This window comes from Oryctolagus cuniculus, chromosome 2, assembly GCF_051225735.1.
Source record: "Oryctolagus cuniculus isolate XC-2025 breed Fujian yellow rabbit chromosome 2, ASM5122573v1, whole genome shotgun sequence".
Taxonomy (NCBI): Eukaryota; Metazoa; Chordata; class Mammalia; order Lagomorpha; family Leporidae; genus Oryctolagus; species Oryctolagus cuniculus.
The window spans coordinates 41,748,767-41,774,941 of NC_142868.1; the positions used below are offsets into that span (position 1 = coordinate 41,748,767).

Sequence of the window (26,175 nt, forward strand, 5' to 3'; positions counted from 1 at the left end):
ATCCTTCCCTGCCTTCCCAGGTGCATTAGCAGGGAGCAAGATCGAAAGTGGAGCAGCCAGGACTGGGACTGGTGTTCCTACGGGATGCCTTACTGTGCCACTTGGGACCCTGCCACCCATGTGAAGACCCAAATGAGTTCCCAGCTCTGGATTTCATCCTGCCCCAGACTTGGCGGGGAGAGAACCAGTATATAGAAGATTCTCATTCTCCTTTCTCTCTCTCTCTCTCTCTCCCTCCCTCTCTCTCTCTCTCCCTCCCTCTCTCCCTCTCCCCCTCTCCCCCTCTCCCCCTCTCCCCCTCTCCCTCTCCCTCTTCCTCTCTCTCTCTCTCTCTCCCTCTCCCTCTCTCTCCTCAAATACCTTTTTTTTTTATTTGACAGATAGAGTTAGACAGTGAGAGAGAGAGACAGAGAAAGGTCTTCCTTCCGTTGGTTCACCCCCTAAAAGGCCACTACAGCCGGAGCTACACCACTCCGAAGCCAGGAGCCAGGTGCTTCCTCCTGGTCTCCCATGCGGGTGCAGGGCCCAAGGACTTGGGACATCCTCCAGTGCCCTCCTGGGCCACAGCAGAGAGCTGGACTGGAAGAGGAATAACCAGGACTAGAACCCGGCGCCCATATGGGATGCTGACGCCACAGGCGGAGGATTAACCAAGTGAGCCACGGCGCCAGCCCCCTCAAATATATTTTGAAAGATAAATAAGGGGCCAGCGCTCTGGCTCAGTGTAACCCACTGAGTTAGGCCAGGTTAACGACCTGGCCTGAAGCGCTGGCATCCCATATGGGCGCTAGTTCTAGTGCCAGCTGCTCACTTCCGATCCAGCTCTCTGCTATGGCCTGGGAAAGCAGTAGAAGATGGCCCTAGCTCTTAGGCCCCTGCACCCACGTGGGAGACCCGGAGGAAGCTCCTGTCTCCTGGCTTCGGATCAGCGCAGCTCTGGCTGTTGCAGCTAACTGGGGAGTGAACCAGTGGATGGAAGACTTCCCTCTTTCTCTGCCTCTCCTCTCTTTGTATAACTCTCAAATAATAAATAAAAATCTTTAAAAAAAGTTAAGTAAAATTTTCCACCAACTATCAAATATTTATTAATCTGTATCATAAACAAGATAAAGTATATCTTTTTTTCTTGTCTGAGCCCCTCTTTTTTCCTGTTAGAGTTGTGTTCAAAGCAAGCCTCTGCCATACAGTTTTTTTTTTAAGATTTATTTATTTATTTGAAGGTCAGAGTTACAAAGAGAATGAGAGGCAGAGAGAGAGAGAGGTCTTCCATCTGCTGGTTCACTCCCCAACTGGCCATAACAGCCGGAGCTGTGCTATCCGAAGCCAGGAGCCTCTTCCAGGTCTTCCTGGGTGCAGGACTTGGGCCATCTTCTACTGTTTTCCCAGGCCATAGCAGAGAACTGGATCGGAAGTGGAGCAGCCGGGACTTGAACCAGTGTCCAGATGGGATAGCGGCACTGCAGGCAGCAGCTCTACCTTCTACACCACAGCACTGGCCCCGCCATACAGTTTTTAGATACAGTTAAAATGGATAAAAGTGGCTTCTGCTCCCATGGTTTTGTTACATAAAATTGGGAGAATGGGAAAAATAGCATGGGGGCTGTTCTTGGGGGGTTCCCTCCAGATACACAAATTCCTCTTAAGCCTAGTTTTTTTTAAAAAAATTTACTTTATTTATTTGAGAGAGTTAGAGAGAGAGAGAGATATCTTCCACCCACTAGTTCACTCCCCAAATGGCTGCAACAGCCAGAGCTGGACTGATCCAAAGCCAGAAGCCAGGAGCTTCTTCCAGGTCTCCCACATAAGTGCAGGGACCCAGTCACTTGGGCCTTCTTCAGCTGCTTTACCAAGTGAAAATCCAGCACAGAGCTGGATTGGAAGTGGAGCAGCCTGAACAGGTGGTGGCTTTACCTGCTACACCATAGCCCCGGCCCCAGTAAATCTTTTTTATTTTATTTTATTTTATTTTATTTTATTTTATTTTATTTTATTTTATTTATTTTTGGACAGTGAGAGAGAGAGACAGAAAGGTCTTCCTTTGCCGTTGGTTCACCCTCCAATGGCCGCCGTGGCCAGCGCACCGCGCTGATCCAATGGCAGGAGCCAGGTACTTATCTTGGTCTCCCATGGGGTGCAGGGCTCAAGGACTTGGGCCATCCTCCACTGCACTCCCGGGCCACAGCAGAGAGCCGGCCTGGAAGAGGGGCAACCGGGACAGAATCTGGCGCCCTGACCGGGACTAGAACCCGGTGTGCTGGCGCCGCAAGGCGGAGGATTAGCCTAGTGAGCCACGGCGCCGGCCCACAGTAAATCTTAAAAAAAAAAAAAAAAAAAAAAAAGTATTTCTTGCCATAGCTGGGGATTTAGAATTTCTTTTCATTTTTTTTTTTTTGACTTATTTTCTCAGACTCTAGTGCAGGTATCCAAGAACTTAAGTAACTTTGTTATTTTTAAGTAAAACACAAAATTAGAAAACCATGTAATACTTGGAAAACTTAATTAATTAACTTAATTAATTCTTATAAAGCAAATGTTCCTGTAACCACCATCCCTGTCAGGAGCCAGAATTTGCCGCCTCAGACATCTTCCACCTTGTTTGCATACACAGTCCTCTCTTGACCAGTGCCCCGGAGTAATGGTTCTTCTGAATTTTTATAACATCTGATTCCTTAATTTTCTCTATGGTTTTATCATCCAAGTAATGAAACGTTAGTTTTTCTTTTCTAAACTGTGTCTTTTTAAGCTTCTCTTACTTCTTAGTTTTCCCTCATCTCTTTTTCTCCCCTTTGTTTGAAGAAATCACGAGATCATTTCTTCTGCAGAGATTCATACAGCTGCATTTTGCTGGCTACTTTTCCATGGCATGAAGAAGCAGGTTCTTCTGTCCTCTGTATTTTCTATAAATTGGTAGTTGGATCTAGATAATTAGATTCAGCTTTGTTATTTTTGATAAAACTACTTCAAAAGTGGTGATGCTTCTTTGAAAGGTATATAACGTGATTTCCAGGGCCGGCGCTGTGGCATAGCCGGTAAAGCCACCACCTGCAGTGCCAGCATCCCATTTGGGCACTGGTTCTAGTCCTAGCTGCTCCTCTTCCAATCCAGCTCTCTACTATGGCCTGGGAAAGCGGTAGGAGATGGTCTAAGACCATGGGCCCCTGCACCCACATGGGAGTCCCGGAAGAGGCTCCTAGCTCCTGGCTTCCGAGCAGTGCAGCTCCAGCCGATGTGGCCATTTGAGGAGTGAACCAGCGGATGGAAGACCTCTGTCTCTCTGCCTCTGCCTCTGCCTCTCTGTATGTAACTCTGCCTTTCAAATAAATAAATAAATCTTTTTAAAAAACAAAGTGGATTTCTTGTTTCTGTGATATTAATAATCTTGCTTTATGCTTAGATCCTTTATTTTCTTCTGCTTGCTTTGGGTATAGGATTCTGGGTTCAGAGTTCTTTTCTTTCAGCTCTTAAAAAATATTGTACCACTTTCTTCTGGTGTCTGTAGTTTGTGATAACAAATCCTTTATCAATAGAGTTGATTTTCCCCTTTAAGTAAGCCATTTCTCTCCCAGATTTCAAAGTTTTTGTGTTTAGTTTTCAGAAGTTTGATGATGTCTTGCCATGGATTTCCTTAAATTTATCTTGCTTGGTGGTTGCTCTGCTTCTAGAATGTATCTCTTTCGCCAGATTTGGGAGTTTCTAGCCATTGTTTTTCAGAGTACTTTGTTGGACACACTTTGTCCTTTCCTTCCAGGACTCTGTTTACAAATATTGGATCTTTTGTTATAGTCTCACAGGTCCCTGAAACTGTTCTCTCTTTGGTCTCTTCTCTGTTATATTCAGACAGGGTAATCTCTTTTATTCTATGTTTTGGTCCTGGATTCTTTCCTCTGTTCTTTCTATTCTGCTGTTCAGCCCATCTGTTTTTTTTTTTTAATTCTGAATATTTTTTATTCTAAAATTTCCATTTTCCTTTCTTTATATCTTCTGTTTCTTTGCTGAGACCTTTTGTCTCAAGTGTATTTGAAATTTCCAATCAGTTTTACAATGGCTCCTGTAATAATAATTCTAACCATCTCTGTTATCTCTGTGTATCTGTCAACTATTTTTTTTTAATTCAGTTTAAGATATTTCTGGTTCTTGTATGACAAGTTACTTTTTATTGAAATATTGGAGGTTTTTTTTTTTTTTTTTTTTTTTTTGGTAGATAATGTTATGGAATTCTGAATCTTGTTTAAACTTTGTCTTTGAGCCTTTCTTTGATAGGAGATATTTAGCCAGGGGTGATGAAGGGCATCAGCGTAGCAGGGACCAGCGGAGGCATTTTGTTACTACCAATGAAAAAAGAAGCCTGGGCTTTTTATTCCCATCTCTGCTGATACCTGAGGCATAGGAATCTTGTTGTGAAGGTAGGAGTTTTGATTGTTCAGATGGTCTCCACTGACAGTGTTGAGGAATGGCCTTGTTCCTACTGAGCAGTCAGGAAAGACCAGACTCTTAAGTAGGCCTCCACTAACACCAACCAAAGAAGAGAGAGAGTAGCCTTCCCCTGCCAGGTTGGAGTAGAAGTCCAGAGTTGCTGCAGGCTCTCCCCTAACCCCATGAGGTGGGGGGTCATTGCCAGCCAGCACAGATGGAAGTCCCACCTCCCTACATGGCCCTTTCTAGTACCTCTTATAGTGGGCCAGCTACTATAGTCTGACTTATCCCTCAAAATTCATGTGATGGCAGCTTAATCCCCAATGCAGCAATGTTGGCAGGTGAAATCTTTTGCAGGGATGTTAGGTCATGAGAGCTTTGCCTTCATGAATGGATTAACGCTAGTGTAAAAGGTGCTTGTGGGAATTGGTTCTCTCTTTTGCTCTTCTGTATGTGAGGATGCAACCCATACAGGATACCAGCACCCTGATCTTGGACTTCTCAGCCTTTAAAACTGTGAGAGAATAAATTTTTGTTCTTTATAAGTTAACCAATCTCACGTATTCTAACACCACAAAGCAGACTTAGACACTATGACTCCACACCTACAAGAATAGTTACACTGTTGGTAGGAATAGACCACGGTACTGTTGCTTTGTAAGAAGTTTGCAGTGCTCCATAAAGTTTAACATACATTCACCCAAGGATCCAGCTATTTTCCCAAGAAAAATGAAAGCATATATCCACTCTATGAAAGTGTAAGTTTGCACAAGTGTTTGTATACAATTTTACTAATAATGGCCTAAAACTGAGCAGAACTCAAATGTTGATTTGCAGGTGAAAAAGTGGTGGTATAGCCATACAACAGAATACCACTCAGCAATAAAAGGAGTAAATCATGGACATACATGACAAGAATGAATCTCAAAACTTATACCGAGTGAAATAAGTACCAGACATAATACATGTTACAGAATTCCATTCATACACAATTCTTAAAAAGGTAAATTATGGTAACAGAAAGATAAGATGTTTGCTGTGAGAGAACTGGGAAGGAGTGCAAAGGAACTTTTTGGGATTATGGAAGTGTTTTCTGACTATGCAGGTGGTTACATGAATGTACACTTTTATTAATTTTTTAAAAAATATTTGTCTGTTTGAAATGTAGAGTGATGGAGAAGAGGTAGAAAAAGATTGAGATCTTCTGTCTGCTGGTTCTTTCCCCAGTTGGCCACAATAGCAAGGGCTGAGCCAAGCCAAAACAAGGAGCAAGGGACTTCATCAGGGTTTCAGTGGCCAGGCTGTGCAAAGCTGAAGCCAGGAGCTTTTACCAGGTGCATTAGCAGGGAGCTAGATCAGAAGTGGAGCAGCCAGGACTCAACCCAGTGCCCACATGGGATGCCAGCATCGTATTTAGAGATTTACCCGCTATGCCACAATGCCAGCCCCCTTTTTGATACCTATTTAAGAAATTTTTGCCTATGGTCCCATGCTGTGGCGTAGTAGGTTAAGCCTCTGCCTGCAGCACCAGCATCCCATATGGGCACTGGTTTCTATCTCCACTGCTCCTCTTCTGATAGAGCTCTCTGCTAAGGGCTTGGGAAGGCAGTGGAAATGGCCCAAGTGCTTGGGCCTTTGCACCCACATGGGAAACCAGGAAGAAGTTCCTGGTTCCTGGCTTCAGATCAGCCAGCTCCAGCCATTGGGACAATTTGGGAATGAACCAGCAAATGGAAGACTTCTCCGTCTCTCTCTCTCTCTAATTCTTCCTCTCAAATAAATAAATAAATCTTTAATAAAAAAATTGTTTTTGCCTAACACAACAAGGCCATGAAGATTATATCCAGTATTTCTATTAGATATTTTATAGTTTTAGATTTTATGCTTATGGCTGTGATCTACTTTGAGTTAATTGTATTAAATACTTATTATTTTATTTGAAAGGCAAGAGACAAAGAGTTTCCATTCTATGATTCACTCTCCAAATAATCACAATAGTTAGGCCAAAGCCAGGAGCCAAGAACTTCATCTGGGTCTCCTGTATGGGTGGCAGAGTCCCAAATACTTGGGCCATCTCCTTCTGTCTCCCTAGGTACATTAGCAGGAAGCTGGATTGGAAGCAGAGCAGCTGTGACTAGAACCAGCACTCCAACATAGGATGCCAGCATTGCAAAAGACAGCTTAACCTGTGCCACAACACTTATACCTGAGTTAATTTTTGTGTTTAGTCTGAGATAAAGGTTAATGTTTGGGGCTAGTGCTGTGGCATAGCAGGTAAAGCCACTGCCTACAGTGCCAGCATCCCATATGGGCACTGGTTCTAATCTTGGCTTCTCCACTTCCGATCCAGCTCTCTACTATGGCCTGGGAAAGTAGTGGAAGATGGCCCAAGTCCTTGGGCCGCTGCACCCACGTGGAAAACCTGGAAGACGCTCCAGTCTCCTGGCTTCATATTGGCCCAGCTCTGGGCTGCTGTGACCATTTATGGAGTCAACCAGTGGATGGAAAATCTTAAAAAAAAAAAGTTGATGTTTACCATTTCCCATATACTCAGTTTTTCCAGCACTTCATTTACTGTGAAGACTATCTTTTTCAAGTACCATAGCCTCATTGGAGAAAACAATTTTCCAGTAATTTCCAGTCCAAACAATGTTCCAGTAATTTCTGTGTCAACTCTTAGAACAACAGCAAATTGTCTTAATTTCTGTAGCTTTATAATAAGTTTACAAGTTTACAAGAGTGTACATCTTTTTTTTCTTCAAATGACTTTTGAATATTTTGTTTTTTATAGAAAGCTTTTATTTAATAAATATAATCCAAAATTTGTACTTATGAAATTTATAGCGGTTCTTCCCTCCATACCTGCCCCAAACCATCCCACTGCCCACTCCCTCTCCCATCCCATTCTTCATTAAGATTCATTTTTAATTATTTTTATATACAGAAGATCAACTCTATACTAAGTAAAGATTTCAACAGTTTGCACCCACACAGACACACAAAGTGTAAAGTACTGTTTGAAGACTAGTTTTACCATTAATTCTCATAGTAAAACACATTAAGGACAGAGGTCCTACATGGGGAACAAGTGCACAGTGACTCCTGTTGTTGATTTAACAATTGACAAGAGAGTGTAACATCTTTAAACTTTGTGCTTTTACAAAGTTGCTTTGCCTATTCTGGGTCCTTTGCTTTTCCATAGAAATGTTAGAATAAGCTCATCGATATTTACTGTTAAGGAAAAAACCTGCTGGTGTTTGAACTGAGATTTCATTGGATGTGCACATAAATTGGAGCATAACTGGCATTGTATTGGTGTTGGTTCCTGTGATTCCTGAACATAGCATCTTTATTTTGGGGGCTGGAACATATTCTGTTATTCTTGGGCATGTTATGTTTTTATGCTGTATTACAAATGGTATTATTTTTAACCTTGTATCTTGCTAAACTCACTTATTTCTGATACTTACAGAGTTTCTAAGTGTACAGTCATGTCATCTGTAAATATAGGCCATTTTACTCCTTCCTTTCCATTTATATGTGCCTTTCTGGGGAGTGGGGAGGCCTATGGTAGTGGCTTAGCATTCTCTGAACAATATTAAATAGAAGTGGTCAGAACAGACTTCCTTGCTTGCTTAGTCTTTTTTTTTTTTAAGATTTATTTTAGGCCGGCGCCGCGGCTCAATAGGCTAATCCTCCGCCTTGCGGTGCTGGCATACCGGGTTCTAGTCCTGGTCGGGGCGCTGGATTCTGTCCCGGTTGCCCCTCTTCCAGGCCAGCTCTCTGCTGTCGCCAGGGAGTGCAGTGGAGGATGGCCTAGGTGCTTGGGCACTGCACCCCGTGGGAGACCAGGATAAGTACCCGGCTCCAGCCTTCAGATCAGCGCGGTATGCCAGCCGCAGCGCGGCGGCCATTGGAGGGTGAACCAACAGCAAAGGAAGACCTTCCTCTCTGTCTGTCTCTCTCACTGTCCACTCTGCCTGTCCAAAAAAAAAAAGATTTATTTTCTTTCTTTGAAAGACAGAGTTAGAGAGAGAGGTCAAGCCAGAGAGAGAGAGAGAGAGAGAGAGAAAGGTCTTCATCCGATGGTTTACTCCCCAAATGATGGCAATGGCCAGAGCTGAGCTGATCCAAAGCCAGGAGCCAGGAGCTTCTTCTGGGTCCCCCTTGTGGGTGCAGAGGCCCAAGCACTTGGGCCATCTTCTACTGCTTTCCCAGGCCTTAGCAGAGAGCTGGATCAGAAGAGGAGAAGCCGGCACTCAAACCAGCACCCACATGGGATACCGGCGCTGCAGACTGGGGCTTTAACCCACTGCACCACAGTACCAGCCCCCTGTTTAGTCATTTTACAATGAAAATAATTTTTTTCGTTTGGGGTTTTCATAGATGTCCTTTATTATATTGGGCAAGGTACCTTCTATTCCTGGTTTGTTTTAAAATTTGTTTTATTTTTTAATTAATCATGAATGCATATTATGTCATTTTTTTCTGTCAATAACCATTTAAGGTGTGTTTTTTGTTTGTTTGTTTTTTAGCCTGTTAATGTGTGAAAGTACATTGTTTCAGGCCGGCGCCCGGCTCAATAGGCTAATCCTCAGCCTGCGGTGCCGGCACACCGGGTTCTAGTCCCAGTTGGGACGCCAGAATCTGTCCCGGTTGCCCCTCTTCCAGGCCAGCTCTCTGCTGTGGCCAGGGAGTGCAGTGGAGGATGGCCCAAGTCCTTGAGCCCTGCACCCGCATGGGAGACCAGGAGAAGCACCTGGCTCCTGCCATTGGATCAGCGCGGTGCGCTGGCCACGGCGGCCATTGGAGGGTGAACCAACGGCAAAGGAAGACCTTTCTCTCTGTCTCTCTCTCTCACTGTCCACTCTGCCTGTCTAAATAAATAAATAAATAAATAAATAAATAAATAAATAAATAAAAATAAAGTACATTGTTTCAGGAATTAAAGCAATTCTGTATCCCTGTGGTAGATCCTATTTGAGCATGATGTATACCATTGAATTTGACTTTCTAACAGTTATGTATTTTTGCATCTGGGTTCTTCTATTTACTTGTCTTTGATATCAGAGCAATACTAGCCTCATATAGTGATTTGGAATGTTTCCTGTATAGTTGGAAGGAATTTGTATTTGAGAAAAGTTAGTAAGAAAGCCATTTGAGTCTGGAATTATTTACAGGAAAGTTTTTTTTATTACAAATTATATGTCATTGAGAGAAAACCTGCATTTTATAACCTCACCTATTTCTTTTAGGCAGTTTTTATCAATTTTGTCTTCAAGAAATATAAGCTTAAATTAATTGGCATAAAATTGCTCACAGTATGAGGGTACTTTAAAAACTTCATTCATGGAAAATGGAGTTAAAAGATAAGTTTATTTTGTTGGAAAAAAAAGTCCATACTCTACACATACAAGGGAAGACTTGAAATTTTTGCACCAAAATAGTTATCTTTTCATTCCATTTTTTCTTGAGGGTTTTCAGGTACTCCTTATATTCATCTTGTCTGTAGAAACTGTGACGTTTCCTATTTCTTCTTGTGTTGATACTTTGTGTCTTCTATTTGAGTCTTATTTTTTGTCTTGATCCATTCTTCTAAAATTTCATCAGTCTTAATAATATTTTTAGGAACATTTTGATCCACCAGTTTTTTTCTTTTGTTTGTATATTTCCTTGATCTTTGCTCATTTATATCTTCATGGTTTGCTTCTTTCTTGTAACTTAGGCTAAATTTACTTTCATTAGTGTGTTAAGCTTAATTGATTTTGGACTATTCTTTTTTTTTTTTTTCTGACAGGCAGAGTGGACAGTGAGAGAGAGAGACAGAGAGAAAGGTCTTCCTTTGCCGTTGGTTCACCCTCCCATGGCCGCCGCGGCCGGCGCACCGCGCTGATCCGATGGCAGGAGCCAGGAGCCAGGAGCCAGGTGCTTTTCCTGGTCTCCCATGGGGTGCAGGGCCCAAGCACTTGGGCCATCCTCCACTGCACTCCCGGGCCACAGCAGAGAGCTGGCCTGGAAGAGGGGCAACCGGGACAGAATCCGGCGCCCTGACCGGGACTAGAACCCGGTGTGCCGGCGCCGCTAGGCGGAGGATTAGCCTAGTGAGCCGTGGCGCCGGCCTGGACTATTCTTTTTTAATAAAAGCTTTAAATTTAAAGTTGCCTTTCATGAATCCTGCAAATTTTGATGTTGTTTTTCTTCTCATCCAGTTCAGAATATTTTCTGATGTCTCTTAGGATTTCTTTATTGACCCATGTGTCACCTCAAAGAGCATTTTTCAATTTTCAAATATTTGGGAGTTTGCAGATGTCTTTCATTTATTGATTTCTATAAATGACTACTTGTATTGTGATCAGAAAACATACTTTACATGAATCTTTCTTATAAATTTCAATCTTGTTTTATCAGCCAACATATATGGTCTAGAGTAGAGAATGTTCTATATACATTTGAAAAGCATGTATATTGTTGGTAGAATGTTCTGTAAATGTCAGGTAGGCCAATGCAATTGATTGTTTCCATTTCTAGGTACTTTCTGATTTTCTACCTATTTGTTCATCAGGTACTAAAAGAGTGTTGAAATATTCAGCTATTATTATAGATTTTCCTTCACTTTTTAGGTGATGTCCATTTGCTTCATGTGTTCTGTTTTGGGATATGTACAGATTCAGGATTGTTATGTCCTGCTGCTGAAATGACTCCTTTTACTTTATGAACTCTATCCCTGATGGTGAAATTTTTTCTATTAATTATAATAGGCATTCTGCCTTTTCTATTATTAGTGTTTGCATGGCACATCTGATATCATTTTACTTTTTAAAAAAGTGTTCACTTATTTATTTTGAGAGAGAGAATGAACAAACTTCTGTCCACTAGTTTCATTCCCCAAATGCCCACAACAACTGGTTCTGTGTCAAGCTGAAACCAGAAGCCAGGGAATCAATCCTAGTCTCCCAAGTGGGTAGCAGGAACCCAATTACCTGGAGCCATCACCTGCTGCCTCCCACACTGTGCATCAGCAGGGAGCTATAGTTGGGAGCTGAGCCAAGTTTCAAATCCAGGCACTCCAACGTGGGATGCAGGCATCCCCAGCTGGCGGCCTAACCACTAGCTCTGATACCCACCCTATCCATCTTTTTACTTTTATCCTATATCTTTATATCTAAAATGTGTTTATTTTATATAGCGGGTGCTGGCTCCTGCTTTTTCATTCAGACTGACAATCTTTACCTTTTAGCATTGCCATTCATAGTTAGTGCAGTTTATATGGTTGGTTTTAAAAATGTCTCATTATTTGCTTAAAAAAAAAAAAGATTTATTTACTTGAGAGGCAGAGAGAGGTCTTCCATCTGCTTGTTTACTCCCCAAATGGCTGGGCTAGGGGTCACGAGTGCCTGCTGTCATGCAGCTCAGCAGTGCTTAAGGGCGACCTGTCGGAGCACGGGGAGGAAGGAACACACGGACACATGACTGTCTTTCCAATGATGGGCTTTTCATTGCTCACACAGTTTCATTCTAGGGCTTCGCCACTCTGCACACCAGTCTATATAGTTATATTCATTACTCCACAGATCATAACAAATCTAACATTAAAGCTGTCTCAAAGGCCATCCAACTATAATAATATAAGTACAGCAAAGCATATGACATTATTCTTAATCATTGGGTCGAGGCACATTCCTTCATATTACACATGGCTAACATCATTATAAATGCTGCGTTTTCAAGGCTTATATCACGGTCACGAAAAAGAGTCAGTGTTCAAAGTCCAGAGCTCAACGTCTCGGCAGAGACGGATCTCGGATCAGTCACTTACAGGAAGGAAGTCGTGGGATGGCTGTCACTCTTGGCAGTGGGCTTGGAGTTCCCAGGCAGACAGCAAGGCGAGGAGTTGGAGAGGTCCCCTGCTGAGAGGCCTGGTCCAGCTCTGTAGCAGGTCTGGCAGCGGGCTGATAAGGGGTCCAGGTGAGGCAGCAGCTCCGCTGGTGTTTTGATCCCGTAGTCACTTCGCAAGGAGGCTAGCGAGCTGGCTCTTCAGCTCCAAATATGTGGAGATCCAGAGGTTCACACACACCAGGCCATGATGCTCGAGAGGATGAAGAGCAGTGGAAAAGGCTCTCCTTTTATCCTTGCCACTCTGAAGGGGGAGTCTCCAGTAGGGGTCGGGGTGTCACCAATCAGTTGTGCTCCCTCTCGGAGTTTCCCAGGGTGCCACCAATCCAATGCCTAGGACAGGATGTCTCCAGCTCATTCTCGGGATGCATCCAATCATCGTGTGAGTAGGAGGGTAACTGGAGGTTATCATCCGTAGTGCTCGCATTATCAGGCTGCCCAGGGATGTCTGTTCAGTCTGATGAGGAACATCTTTCTTGGCAAGCATCAGCTTAGCGTAAGTGAAGTCATCAGTCTCTGGCTTGACATGAGTGACTCCATTTTTCTTTACTTTCAGTTTGTGGATAGTGGTAGTTTTTGACTCTAGGATTCTCTGTGGAGTTTCCACAGTTTGCCTCCTTCTGTTGGTCAAGTAAGCGGTGATCTGTGACTATTTTTGGGACTCCTGTGAGATTCCCCATACTAGGGAAGCCAGGAGCCTGGAATTCCATCTGGGTCTCCCTTGTGAGTGTCAGGGGCCCAAGCACTTGGGCCATCTTCTGCCTCCCTATAACTCTGCCTTTCAAATAAATAAATCTTAAAAAAAAAAAAAAAAAGAAAGAAATAGAATTTTTTTTTATTTTAAGTAGTCTTTTAAAGCAAAATTTGAAAGTGATTCCTTAATGGCCTCTTTGTTGCCTAGCATTTTTATCATTCCTGGTCAATTTCTTTAAGAGGTTTGTTTGTTTATTTGTTGCAAGGCAGAGCCGGAGAGGTCTTCCATCTGTTGGTTCACTCCCTAAATGGACACATAGTGAGTTCTGGGCAGGGCTGAAGCCAGGAGTCAGGAACTCCATCCTGGTCTCCTGCTTGGCTGGCAGGGGCCCAATATGGGCCATCTTCTGCTTTCCCGGGTGTATCAGCAGGGAGATGAATCAGAGGCAGAGCAGCCAGGACTCACACTGGCACAAGGAGTGAGGCACCCTTTTTCTGCCAAGGATCATACGTATATTTATAACATCATTCACAGGCCATACAAAATTATCAACTTAAAAATTAGCCTTCTGTAGATGTATTGAATTTCAGATCTCACTTGTGGTTGCCTTGCCAAGGCCAAACCAAATGATTTCGTGGGCCTTATATGGCCTATGGGCTGGACATTTCCCACTCCTTTATTAATGTCACAAGCAGCTATTTAATCTGCTGTACCACAGTGCTGGCCTCCATTCCTGATATAATTTATTGTTTTGTACAGATTAGGTTTACTGTCTGATGCCATTTTCCTTCTAACCTAAGAATTTCTTTCAACATTTCTTTTAGTGACTACTGGCAACAAATTCTCTTAACTTTTTTTTTTTTTTTTTTTTGTCTTTAGAAGTCTTTATTCTGACTTTAGTTTTGAAAGATAATTTTACTGGATATAGAACTCTAAGACTGACAGGCTTTTAAGTGCTTTAATGATATTCTATTGTCTTTTAGCTTACATTATTTGTTTGTTTGTTTGTTTGTTTTTTGACAGGCAGAGTGGACAGTGAGAGAGAGAGACAGAGAGAAAGGTCTTTCTTGGCCGTTGGTTCACCCTCCAATGGCCGCCGCAGCCAGTGCGCTGCAGCCGGCGCACTGCGCTGATCCAATGGCAGGAGCCAGGTGCTTCTCCTGGTCTCCCATGGGGTGCAGGGCCCAAGCACTTGGGCCATCCTCCACTATTTCTGTTGAGAAATCTGTAATATTTTTGACTTTTTTTCCCTCCTCCTTTTTTATGTTTTTTTTTTTTTCTTTTTAAGATTTCCAAGTTATTTATTTGTTTTCAGAAATTTGGGGTAGGTGTTTGGACTACCAGTTAAGACATCATAGTGCAGTGGGTTAAGGCACAGCTGACATCCCATATTGGCTGGCTGGAATTCCACTTCCAATCCAGATTTGCTGAATTTGCTGATGTGCATGGGAAGACAGCGGAAGATGTCCACATACTTGGGCCCCTCCCACCCACATGGGAGGCCAGGATGGAGTTTCTGGTTCCTGGCTTCAACCTGGCCCAGGCTTGGCTCTTGTGGCCATTTGGGGTGCGAGGGAGGAAGAGAGGGAAGAAAGGAAGAATAATCTACCTGTCTCTGCCTTTCAAATAGATATAGATATCTTAACAAACGAGGAAAGAAGAAAGAAGATAAAAGAAAAGAAGAGAAAGAAGGAAAAATCATTGCACATCAGAGTGCTTGGGTTCACTACCTATGTCCACTCTTGAGTCTGCCTTCCCACAGTTACAGACTCTGGGAGGCAAGGGTAATGGCTCAAGAAATTGGGTTCCTGCTGCCCACACGGAAAACCTGGATTGAATTCCCCTTTTCTGGCTTTGGCCTGGCTCACTCCCAGCCACTGTGGGCAGCTCTCTGTCTGTTAAATGAATTTGAAACAAAAAAAAATTTTTTTAAGAACTTTAATCATGATGTTCCTTGGTGTAGTTTTCCCTGCTTTGTTTTTTTGACCCTGCTTAGGGTTTTTCTCCAGCTACTTAGATATATAATTTTCTAGTTTTCATTAAGATTGGAAGTTTTTAAGCCATTGTTTCTTCGAAAAAAAAAAAAAAGGTTTTTTAGACCCACTCATTACCATTCCATCCTAAAATCTGGGACTATATCAGATCACAAAATACTGGCCTAAAGACCATTGAGGTTTTATCTTTTTGTTTTGTTGAGTCTTCTCCTCTGAATCCTTTAGTTTAGATCATGAGTCTTAATGTCGTCAGATGCTTTTTCTGCAGCATCTAAACTGCCATTCCTGTCCAGTGAATTTAGCGTTTTGGGTACATTGTAGCATTACGTCTTTAAATGTTCTACCCAGTTCTTTTCTCTCCTCAGTGCTTGCATCTGTGTATTTTTGAGCATATATAATAATTCTTTTGAAATCCTTGCCTGTTTCTATTGACTAATTTTTCTCCTGATGTTTTATATTATGTCCTTGCCTCTTTAGTATAGTAGACATCGTAGAATTTTCCATTGCTCTTTGCTGAATTTTCTCTCCTTTTAAATAGCAGTTGAACTTTGTTGTGGCAAGCAATTAAGTTATCCATGAATTAGTTTGAACCTTTATACGTGGGATCAATGACTGTTTTCTTAAGGACCAGATAGTAAATATGTTAGGCTTATGGAGTGGTATGATCTTTATTGCAACTACTTAACTCTGTCATTGTAACTTGAAAGCAGCCATAAACAATATATAAGTGAATGGATCTTACTATATTCTAATAAAACTTTATTTACAAAACAGCTCACTTCTCCATGGGTGATAATTTACTGACCTCTGCTTTAGAAACTTTTTTTTTAAGATTTTTTATTAGGCCGGCGCCACGGCTCACTAGGCTAATCCTCTGCCTTGCGGCGCCAGCACACTGGGTTCTAGTCCCAGTCGGGGCACTGGATTCTGTCCCAGTTGCCCCTCTTCCAGGCCAGCTCTCTGCTGTGGCCAGGGAGTGCAGTGGAGGATGGCCCAAGTGCTTGGGCCCTGTACCCCATGGGAGACCAGGAGAAGTACCTGGCTCCTGCCATCGGATCAGCGCGGTGCGCTGGCCGCGGCAGCCATTGGAGGGTGAACCAACGGCAAATGAAGACCTTTCTCTCTGTCTCTCTCTCTCTCACTGTCCACTCTGCCTGTCCAAAAAAAAAAGATTTTTTATTTTATTTGAAAAGCAGAGTTACAGAGAGGCAGAAAGAGAGGGAGAGCGAGCGAGCGAGAAAGAGGTCTTCAGTACACTAGTTCACCCCCCAAATGACCGCAATGGCCAGAGCTGAGCCAGTCCAAAGCCAGGAACCAGGAGCTTCTTCCAGGTCTCCCACATGGGTGCAAGGGACCAAGCACTTGGGCCATCTTCCACTATTTCCCCAGGCCATAGCCAAGAGCTGGATTGGAAGTGGAGCAGCCGGGACGTGAGCTGGCGCCCATATGGGATGCCAGCACTGCAGGCAGCGGCTTTAACCTCTACACCATGGCACCAGCCACTAGAAGCTTATTTTTAAGCTTTATTAGAACGACTTTAGAGTAGCCTTTATTCTAGGGTTAGTTTATCCTCCTATTAAGACTTGGCCCTCTTTAAGTGTATGCTGGATGTTTGGCAAGGACATTCTACTCTGTGGTTGAAACTCAAATGTGTCGTAATTCTGTGTGAGCTTTGGCAGCTCTTCAGTTTCCAAAGGTTCCATTCTCCTTTCTCCCAGGCTCATAGAGCCTTATCCTGAACATAGGTAACTCAATACTCAGCCAAAGATTCAAGCAGAGCCCTAAGCTAAGTTCTGTAGGTGTTCTGAGCAGCTCTCACCTCTAAAATATCCTGCCCTTCAAATTCCGATTGTTGTCTCCTTAATGCAGCCTGGTAGCTTTGATCTTCATGGGATTCCCCTCTCTGCTCTTAAAGCAAAGTGTTCCTGGACCCCCTATACTCTTCCCAAAAAGCCAGGGTTGATGATAGGGCTCAAGCAATTTGTTTCCCTTCTTTCAGGAATTATAGCCCTGTACTACCTGTTGTCCGGTATTTAAGAAATGCTGTTTGTATTTTGTCTACATTTATAGATGTTTACAGCAAGAGAGCAAATATCTCTCCAGTTTCACTGTCATGACTAGAAGATCCAATAGTGATTTTAAAATAAATACATAGCTAAGTTCCATTTCAGACTGGTTTCTCCAGGAGTGGTAGCTGGGCCCTCATATTTGTATAAACTCCTTGGGATTCTGATGTACAGTCAAGTTTTAAAGTCATGGCTGGGAGTGTTAGACCCCAGCAGAGATGATCTGAGTATATATTTTAAACATGATGTTGCTGATATTTAGAACTTTGATTAGACAGAGGGTAGATAAGATCAGCTAGGAGAGAAAAGAGCTATGTACAAAAAATACTGAAAAGGAGGTAGGAGATTAATTTCTCTTGTCTTGAACCTAAAGCTAGCATCCTCTTCTTTTTCCAAAGACCAGATGACAATGGCAGCCAAACTCATCCATCCTTTCTTTTACCTGCTATTGTGATAGACCTTACTGTCACTTATGTCCTGTACATGGATTGGTAAAAGTGAGGAAAAGGAAATTTTAGAGAATAATCCATCTCTATGGTCTTGGGACCAAATCTCTTGTCCATGCTTTCCCTCCAGTTGTATCTTCCTTAAACTAATGTGGGTTGTATGAAATGGATGTTCTCTTTGATGTCTTGTTTTGGCTTAAAAATGAATGCAAATTGTGCATTTTACTCTCTCATATATCAATATTTGTTTTAATATAAAAATGTAAGGTAGATGTTGTGGCAGCCAAGAATATGCACGTCTGCTTGGGACACCCACATCTCATATTGGAGTGCCTACCTTCGATTCCAATCCAGTTTCCTTGCTAAGGTGCCTCAGAGGCAGCAGATGCTGGCCCAAGTAGTTGGCTCCCTGGATATGGGAGACCTGGATGCAGTGCCTGGCTTCAGATTGGCCCTGCTCTAGCTGCTGTGGAAATTTGGAGAGTGAACCAGCAGATGGGAGAGATTTCACTCTCTCCCTCTGTCTGTCTTCCTCTCCCTCCCTTCCTTCCTCCTTCTGTCACTTTGCCTTTCAAATTAATTAAAAAAAAATTTTTAATTGTTTTACCTAGTAAAATTGACATTCTAAAAAAACAGATATCTTTGTCCTGTGACTTCATTTACCTCTTGATATACCCCTAGATTTATAACTTTCCTGTTTTGTAATGCACAGCTATATGAGCAATTGTGTGGGTTTTTTTTTTATATAATTTTTGGTTTCTTACACATTTTTAGTCTCGTGGTGATTTGAGACATGGAGGTACGGTCACCAGATACTTGATTCATGCATATGTGAATGTTTCTTTGAGGGGAAAATGTGTTTCAAATTCTATGTAACAATCTGGTATCCAGCCTTTTTGTCACCTCTAGAGCATTCACTAGGTTAGTTGTAACCATGAGGAAGAATCCTGTATGCATTTTATCTTTTAATATGCCTTTTATCTTCTGGTATTTTGGGATCCAGTCTGGCCTAGTTAAAACACTGTTGTCAAGGACAGTTACAACTCTCCAATTAAGGACTTGGTTTTGTAGAACTTACCAGTTACCAGTTACCTTTTTCCTTTTATTAGGATAGAAATATCCTTTATTTGCTGTGTTTCTACAACATAATGTTTCATGAATACAGATGTACTAGTGCCTAGTCATCAGGTGTAACATAAAACAGAAGTTTCACTTACACTTGGTCTTTGGTTGAAACACTGGTTTTTTTTCTTTGCCGTTCCGCAGTACCTTCTCCAGGGAAATTTCGCTCCCCTGCAGCACCATCTCCTTTGGCTCTCCGGCAACCAGTGAAAGCCTTTAGTAACCATGGCTCTGGCTCTCCTGGTAGCCAAGAAACAACACAGCTCACACAAACCACCTCTTCACCTGGGCCTCCCATGGTTCAGAACACAGTCCCAGCAAATCCTCCCAGCAATATCAACAGCACCACCCTAACCAGACCTGCAGGGACAACTGCAATGAGAAGTGGCTTGCCCAGACCCAGTGCCCCTTCTGCTGGGGGTATACCAGTGCCTCGCAGCAAACTTGCACAACCTGTTCGCAGGTAAGTGGGGTGCTCTGTTTTGGCATTCTTAAGTGTCTGAAAGTAGGTGGACTGGAAGTAGCCTTGTTTCTTGTTGATAGTGAGCAGAGAGTCATAGTAGCTTCCCACTTGAGTCTCAGCACAGTTTGAATAAAACCTCACTTCACTGTATTAAAGATACCCTTATTGGGATATTATACCAATATGGTTCAGATTACATTTGTCCCAGTGCCTTACTGATGAAGCATCTCAGAGAATTCCTAGAAAAGGCTGTTAGAATCATTCAGTTTGGTTGTGATATTTGAATATGATATTCAGTAAAGATAATGAAAACATATTTGAATCTAGAGTGATATTTAAGATAAAACTCCTTTCTTCCAACTCTGAGTGCAATCTATAAGGGTGATTTTCAAACCTGCTATAACAGAATTATCTGTGGAATTTGTGTAGAAGTAGAAGCCTGAGTTTTACCTTCAGAGTCTGTAGCTCTGGTGTGAAACCCAAAATCTGTGGCTGTGCTATCTCTTGTTTGTTTATTTTTCAGGTGATTCTGAGCTCAACCAAGACAGGAATCATGCCTCTGTAATCTTTTTTTTTTTTTTTTTTTAAGAGAGGCAGAGGCAAAAAGATCTTCCACCTACTGGTTCACTCCCCAAATGGCCACAATGGCCAGAGCTGAGCCAGTCAATCCAAAGCCAGGAGCCAGGAGCTCTTCCAGGACTCCCACGTGGATACGTGGGTGCAGGGGCCCAAGGCCATCTTCTACTGCTTTCCCAAGCCGTAGCAGAGAGCTGGATTGGAAATAGAGCAGCCGGCACTCATATGATGGCAGCTTTACCTGCTACACCTCAGCATTGGCTCCTGCATCTAGTCTTAATCTACCTTTCAAGAACAGGATTACCACCATCAGTAAATTTAGGTGTCAAGTATAGTTAAGCTTGAAATACTTATTTGCTTGGAAACAGTATTTGTCCCCTAAGCATTTAAACTGAATTACCCATACTACTTAATTCTAAAATAAACATTTTACATCTACAGACTTATTAGCAGTGTACAATAGCTATTTGCTCTGTACTCTGCTAAATAACTTATACTTAACCTTGTTTAAGGCTCACAATAGCATTAAATTAGTAAGTACTTTCGTTATTCCTATCTCTCAGAGGAGAATATTGAAATTTAACGAGACTAAATAATTTGACTAGGACTATACATAGGACCTTCAATTCCAAGTCCTTTTAACCACTGTCCCATACTACCTCTCCAGTGATTATGACACTAAGCTTCTAATATCACATCCATCACTCTGCTCAGAATGTAAAAAGTTGGTTATCCATGTGGTTGAAAAAGATGAGACATTCTTTTCCCTTCTTTAATCTAGTAGCTTTGTTAACAAAAGGTTAGAGAAGTCCTGTAATGCCCAGTAAAACCTGAGAGATGTGATAATACTGAGTGTGGGAAGGTTGTGCAAATGGCCCTTTTGAGCTTTGATCTTATTGTTGTCCTGGAACAGCCTTCCTAAGATCACGGTGCCAACTGGAAAGTAATTAATGTATATAAGAGACTATATGGTGATATTTTGTAAGACAAGCAAATCACATTATAAAATTGCTTTATTTCAGATCCTTGCCAGCTCCTAAAACCTACGGAAGCCTGAAAGATGACAGCTGGAAAGACGGCTGTTACTGAGCAGCAAAGACAGGAACGCAGAGGCCCACGGCTTCACGGATACCCTTCCTCCAGGCTGAAAACCACTTTGATATGCAGACTGTTCAGCTAGGACTCGTGGGATTTATGAAATCCCAGCCCTCTGTCTTGACTAGCACAAACTGACAGAGATGATCAAGCAGCACTTTAATGACATTTAACATCAAACGTGTTTGGTAATCATACAATCACTCTCCATGAAATCACTTTTAGTTTTATTTAATAGAAACTAAACTGATTTTTTAAATAATTGACAGAGGCCAATAACTGGGCAAATACCTAATGGATGCCAAAGAGAAATGCCCATTTTCAATTGAGAAAGTACCTTTGTGCACAAGAAAATGGTGGATTCAAGCTATCCAAAACTTCACGTTCAACCTAATTTACTGTATAAATAGCATCAATAAACATTTGTGTTAATGAGAACTAATATTCTGACTAATTATCTGAAGTGTTTCACAGTACTCCAGAAAAATTATCCATCAAGATTGGGGGACAAGAGGAAGGAACCCGGGCTAGAGATTTTAAAAATATGATACATAAATTTGGGAGAGTTCAGCAGATTATTTTTGCAGATTTGTTAAACAAATGGTCATTTCATTTAATCTTAAGTTTTGGACATGGCTCACCTATCACCACCACCAGATAGTGTTAGAGTGTGCATCCATCATGTTGCATTGACACATCGGATTTATATGTGTTTGTTGATTGCCAAAAGGGCTTAATATCAGTTGTACAATCTTTCTAAACTTTCTAGTTCCTGGCTCAGGAAAGATGGCCTTTGCTGTTGAAGCCAGCTTCTTCACATGCTGTTATCTGTTAGAGAACAAAGAGATCTTGTGTTTATTAGCAGGTTTCCATGATGGAAAGAGCAAGTAGTATGTGTCTTTATTATTGATACAACAACACCTCAGTGCTTACAACCTGGAACAAAACCTTACAATGAGAGGGGGGAGGTAAAAATCTATGCACTTAACTTACAAAATCTCTGGTGATGACAGTTGTATTGTTGCTATTAAATGGCATAACGGTTTATTATGTGGTAGGAAAACATAGCCTGCTAAGTCCTACTTACTTTGGTCCACTTTAAGCTGAGTAACTGTATAAAATATCTTTTGAAAATACTGTCCCTATTGACTTAGATTCTGCCTTACATCAATTTTTGCATTTTTACTACATATAACTCCAATCTGTTTAAATACTTGCTCTCTTATGGCTCTTATATGTATCCTTGAAATTACCTGTTTTGGTTTATCAGACTGTTACCAGATGAAAACTTTTTTTGTAGCAGGCTTCTTATTTTTGATAGTGAGGTCTGTTTTTAAATTCTTAATTTGAACAAGCTCTAAAATATTGGCAGTTGGTTCACATAAAAGATTTTAGAGATTTGAACGTAAGTTCATTTCCTGTTAATCAAAGACATTCTGTAAGTTGGCAAAAGAAAATTGAGAAAGAAATAGAAGGCTTAACGTTCAGGTTGAGAGGATGATAAAACTTAAAACCAAGACCCCCATTCTGCTGTGACTGAAACCATGGTAGTTTTTATCAGCTTGAACAGTAGGAAGTCATTCAGTCATCACAAGCAGCTGGAGATGTAAATTGGCAGTCCTATGTATTTTGGTGTATAATGCAAGGAAGAAAGTGTAGCCTTGAATTTGAGAGCAATGGGGTGGGTCAGCGATGGATGGCGCCAGAATTCTACGTGGTAAGGAACTAAAAATTGTTGCTTTTCAGAGGAAGTAAAGCTTCTGCTCTGGGTGGGGTATCTCATGTAAATCTAAGTAATAAAAAGGAAGAGCTAGCTACTGTCTCTTTTTAAAACCACATATACACAAAACAAAACAGGTCTCAGTTTTCAGTGCAACATTTTAAAAATATATATGCTGCAATCTAATAATTTAAAGGAAGTTTATTCTGAAACACTCATTATGTTTTTTCATTTAGATAATCAATTTCAGAGGGAATATTCAGGTTATTTAACTTTGTTTTTAAATGGCTGCATCAGAAAAAGAAAAAAAAGTCTATTTTTTTTTAATTAAGATATTTCATCACTTGTTAAAAACACATTTTGGATCTGGGTTTGGTAAAGTATGATTTTACCTGCTGTTTCACTACCACAGACTATTGGCTTTTAATTTCCTAAAGAGAAAAATGGCCTTTTTACTAGGAAGCCTTTGTGTGTTGCCAGTTTTTCTGTTTGGGAAAATCTAAGGATTTACTGTGGTTAGTCTTACAGAAGAAATGTGGATTTGATAAACTAGTGCCTATGATTTTAACTTATGTTGATATATAGTAGTAATGGTTTTATGAATGTTGATTATTTTGTGCCAACAGCCCAGAATTGTCACTTATATGTAAGCAGAAAGCTGTGAACTCTGCTTCCAAAGTTATTTAATTTTCTCAGTGTTTGAATGTTATTTTTTGTAAGTGTGTTAATAAAAGTGTAAAGAATTGGAAAAAATATAAATATTCTTAACTCAAGCATTTGCTGGATCATTTTTCTACAAAACTTGTTTGTATAATATAAGACACTCTGAAGAGTTGACTTTTTTCAGTTTTCATACCCTGGAAATCACATTTTGTAAGCTGGGGACCATTCATAATTGTGTCAGATGCTTTTTAAAATTATCTCAATACATCACTTTTATAAAAAAAAGTTTTTTTGAAAGAGAATTAGATACATATGTGGCCCCAGATGTTTGTATAACTCTAGAATGATCTAGACTATGTATGTTTAAATTAACTTTCTATTGAATGTACAGGTGTCCATCTTTGACATTGCGCATGGTCCTTTTAGATCACATGAAGTTGATTCGCAAACATTTCGATAGCAGAACTTGTATATGTGGTTGCCTCCTTAATAAACAGCCTGACCATAATGTTTATCATTAAATTTACATTTGTTTTTCAAGTGTTTTATTAACTTCCTTTTTTCCCCCAAATGCCTATAATTGCTTTTAATAACTTTCTCAGTTGGTTGTTTAAACATACAAACCCAAATCCTGTGGCCCTTTCAGACTAGTCTTTATGTGGGTGGACTATATCATACTATGTTCTCTCTGTCCTTGTTTCATATCTGCATAATTTAAGGTAAATTCGTAGTTTACTCTAAATCGGTTTGTTCTGGGAACTTTTTTACCTCATGTGAATTACTAGTTAGAAAAAGCTGGCATATATAAATGAAGCAAAAAGCCATCATGTAAGAGTTTCCAAGAGGGAAGAATGAATGCATTTTCAAACCATATATGAACGTTTAGGTGATCACATTCATCTGTTGAGGATGGGAGAATCAAGAACTGCGCACTGTTGCATGAGCTCCCTGCATTCCCTTAGGGAGTACTGGGTGCGCCCCACTGCAGGGAGTCTCACTGATGAGACAGGTGCCCGTGTCGGATTGTGTGTGCATTTTTATCCCAACCTAGCCAAAAAATGTTGAGAACCATTTGAAATTAAATATCATTATGCTTATAAATCAGTGAATGAGAAGTTTAAGCTTGTTATATATCCAGGACGACAGGAAAGCCACGTGGAAGTTCCTGTGAAGTATTTGCTATATCAAAGTTTACTTTGAGTTTACAAAAGCAGAGTCAATATTAGAGACACTAACTTCAGGGAGAAAGTGAACAGGGTGTTCACAAGAGTGTGAAGCCAACAATGGCAACCCTAATTCATTTGAACCACCCCAAATATAACTGGGCTAACTGGCCCTCAGGTTACCAGTCTCAGAACAGATTTCTCTCGTGGGCTGTATTCACCACAATTCAGTTAAACCTCTGCTAACTGCTTGTGCCAGTTTCACATGAGTCCTTCATCTGCATTGAGTCATTTTAATGTTTTCTCTTGAAATATAGGAAGGATCTCATAGTGTCCCATACCACAGCAAAATGTGGCCCATCTAGGCCTCTGTGCCCGGAGGCTGCTGCCCTTGATGGAGGAGGCTGGGCATCAGGTACAGAGTTAGGGAGGAGCAGGGAGCGCTGGGGTGGGTACGGAGTTAAGTGTGGTTAGGGAGGAGCAATGGGTGCTGAGGTTCTGTTGCACGGAGGGTGACTACAGTTAGGTATCCTATTTCAAGAGGATTTTAAATGTCCTTACCTCAAAGAAATGCTAAATATTTGAGGTGATGGGTATGCTAATTACTGTGATTCAGTCATTATACAATGCATGAATGCGGTGAAACATCAAACATTATATCTCACAAATATGTACAGTTATCACCTGTCAATTAAAAACAAAATCTGATTGCACAGAAAGCAAGGGGAAAATCTGTATTTCTCCTGGTTTGATAGTAATAGACATTACTTTAAAAAGTGAACTGAAGATATTAACAAATACAGAGGTGAAAAGTGATGATGGGTTGCAGCGCCTCTATCTGGAAATCAACATCGCAGAAGCATGCTACCATGCTTATCAAATACTAAATGGAGGGCTGGAACGTCATCGCCTTAAGATGCGAGGAGGTTTTTCACTTTCAGTGCTGACGGGTTTCCTTTTGCAGAGGTCTGTACAATAACTGCTAGTGGGAGGTTGGCACAAACCTTAATTCCTGATTGCAGATACTCAATGAAAACGGCATATAGTTTGTACAATTGTAAAAAAAAAAAAAAAAAAAAACCTACATGTTTAGTATAGAAATTAGGGAAATACAGTAAATTACAAAAGAGATTTGAGGATAATTATTGGTTTCTTGAAGATTTCTTTTATTTCAAAGAATTACAATAAGAGGTGGAGAAAGAAAAGCCTTCCATCCACTGGTTCACTCTCCAGTGGCTGCAACTGCTGGAGCTGAGCCCTAATCCAAAGCCAGGAGCCAGGAGATTCTTCCGAGTCTCCCACATGGGTGCAGGGGCCCTAGGCCTTGGGCCATCTTCTACTGCTTTCCCAAGCCACAGCAGAGAGCTGGATCGAAAGTGGAACAGCCAAGACTCAAACGTGCTCATATGGGATGCTGGTGCTGCAGGCCTGAGCTTTAGCCCGCTGCGTCACAGTGCTGACCCCAAATGATCTATTTACTTAGGAAATCGAATCACATTTATGCCTGACAGGGTAACTTTTTCTTAATTCTGAAGTCCCTGCTAGAGTAAAAAAAGCTTAGTTCCCGAAACTGTATACAAATATTAATTCCAAAACTTCACCAGACCTATATTATCATATAGAATTCATTTTTAAAAAAGATTTATTCCTTTGAAAGAATTTTCCATCTGCTGGTTCACTCCCCAACTGGCCACAATGGCCAGGGCTGAACTGGGTTGAAACCAGAAGCCAGGAGCTTCTTCCAAGTCTCCCACATGGGTGCAGGGGCCCAAACACTTTGGCGTTCTGCTGCTTTCTCAGGCCATAAACAGGGAGCTGGATTGCAATTAGAGCAGCCCAGACATGAACCAGCACCCATATGGGATAC

General features: G+C 41.4%; 1 protein-coding gene across 4 annotated transcripts in view; it reads left to right on the forward strand.

The window, feature by feature from the left end:
* Positions 1-23,685, forward strand: part of SLAIN2 (SLAIN family member 2) — an 87,497-nt gene extending 63,812 nt beyond the window's left edge. For all 4 annotated transcript variants that reach the window (XM_002709425.6, XM_070068194.2, XM_089325393.1 and 1 more), the window contains 2 exons: positions 18,773-19,091; positions 20,690-23,685. In XM_002709425.6, coding sequence (XP_002709471.1) covers positions 18,773-19,091; positions 20,690-20,756 — 386 coding nt within the window. In that variant the 3' untranslated portion in view covers positions 20,757-23,685. The remainder of the gene's footprint in view (positions 1-18,772; positions 19,092-20,689) is intronic.
* Positions 23,686-26,175: the final 2,490 nt, after the last annotated feature.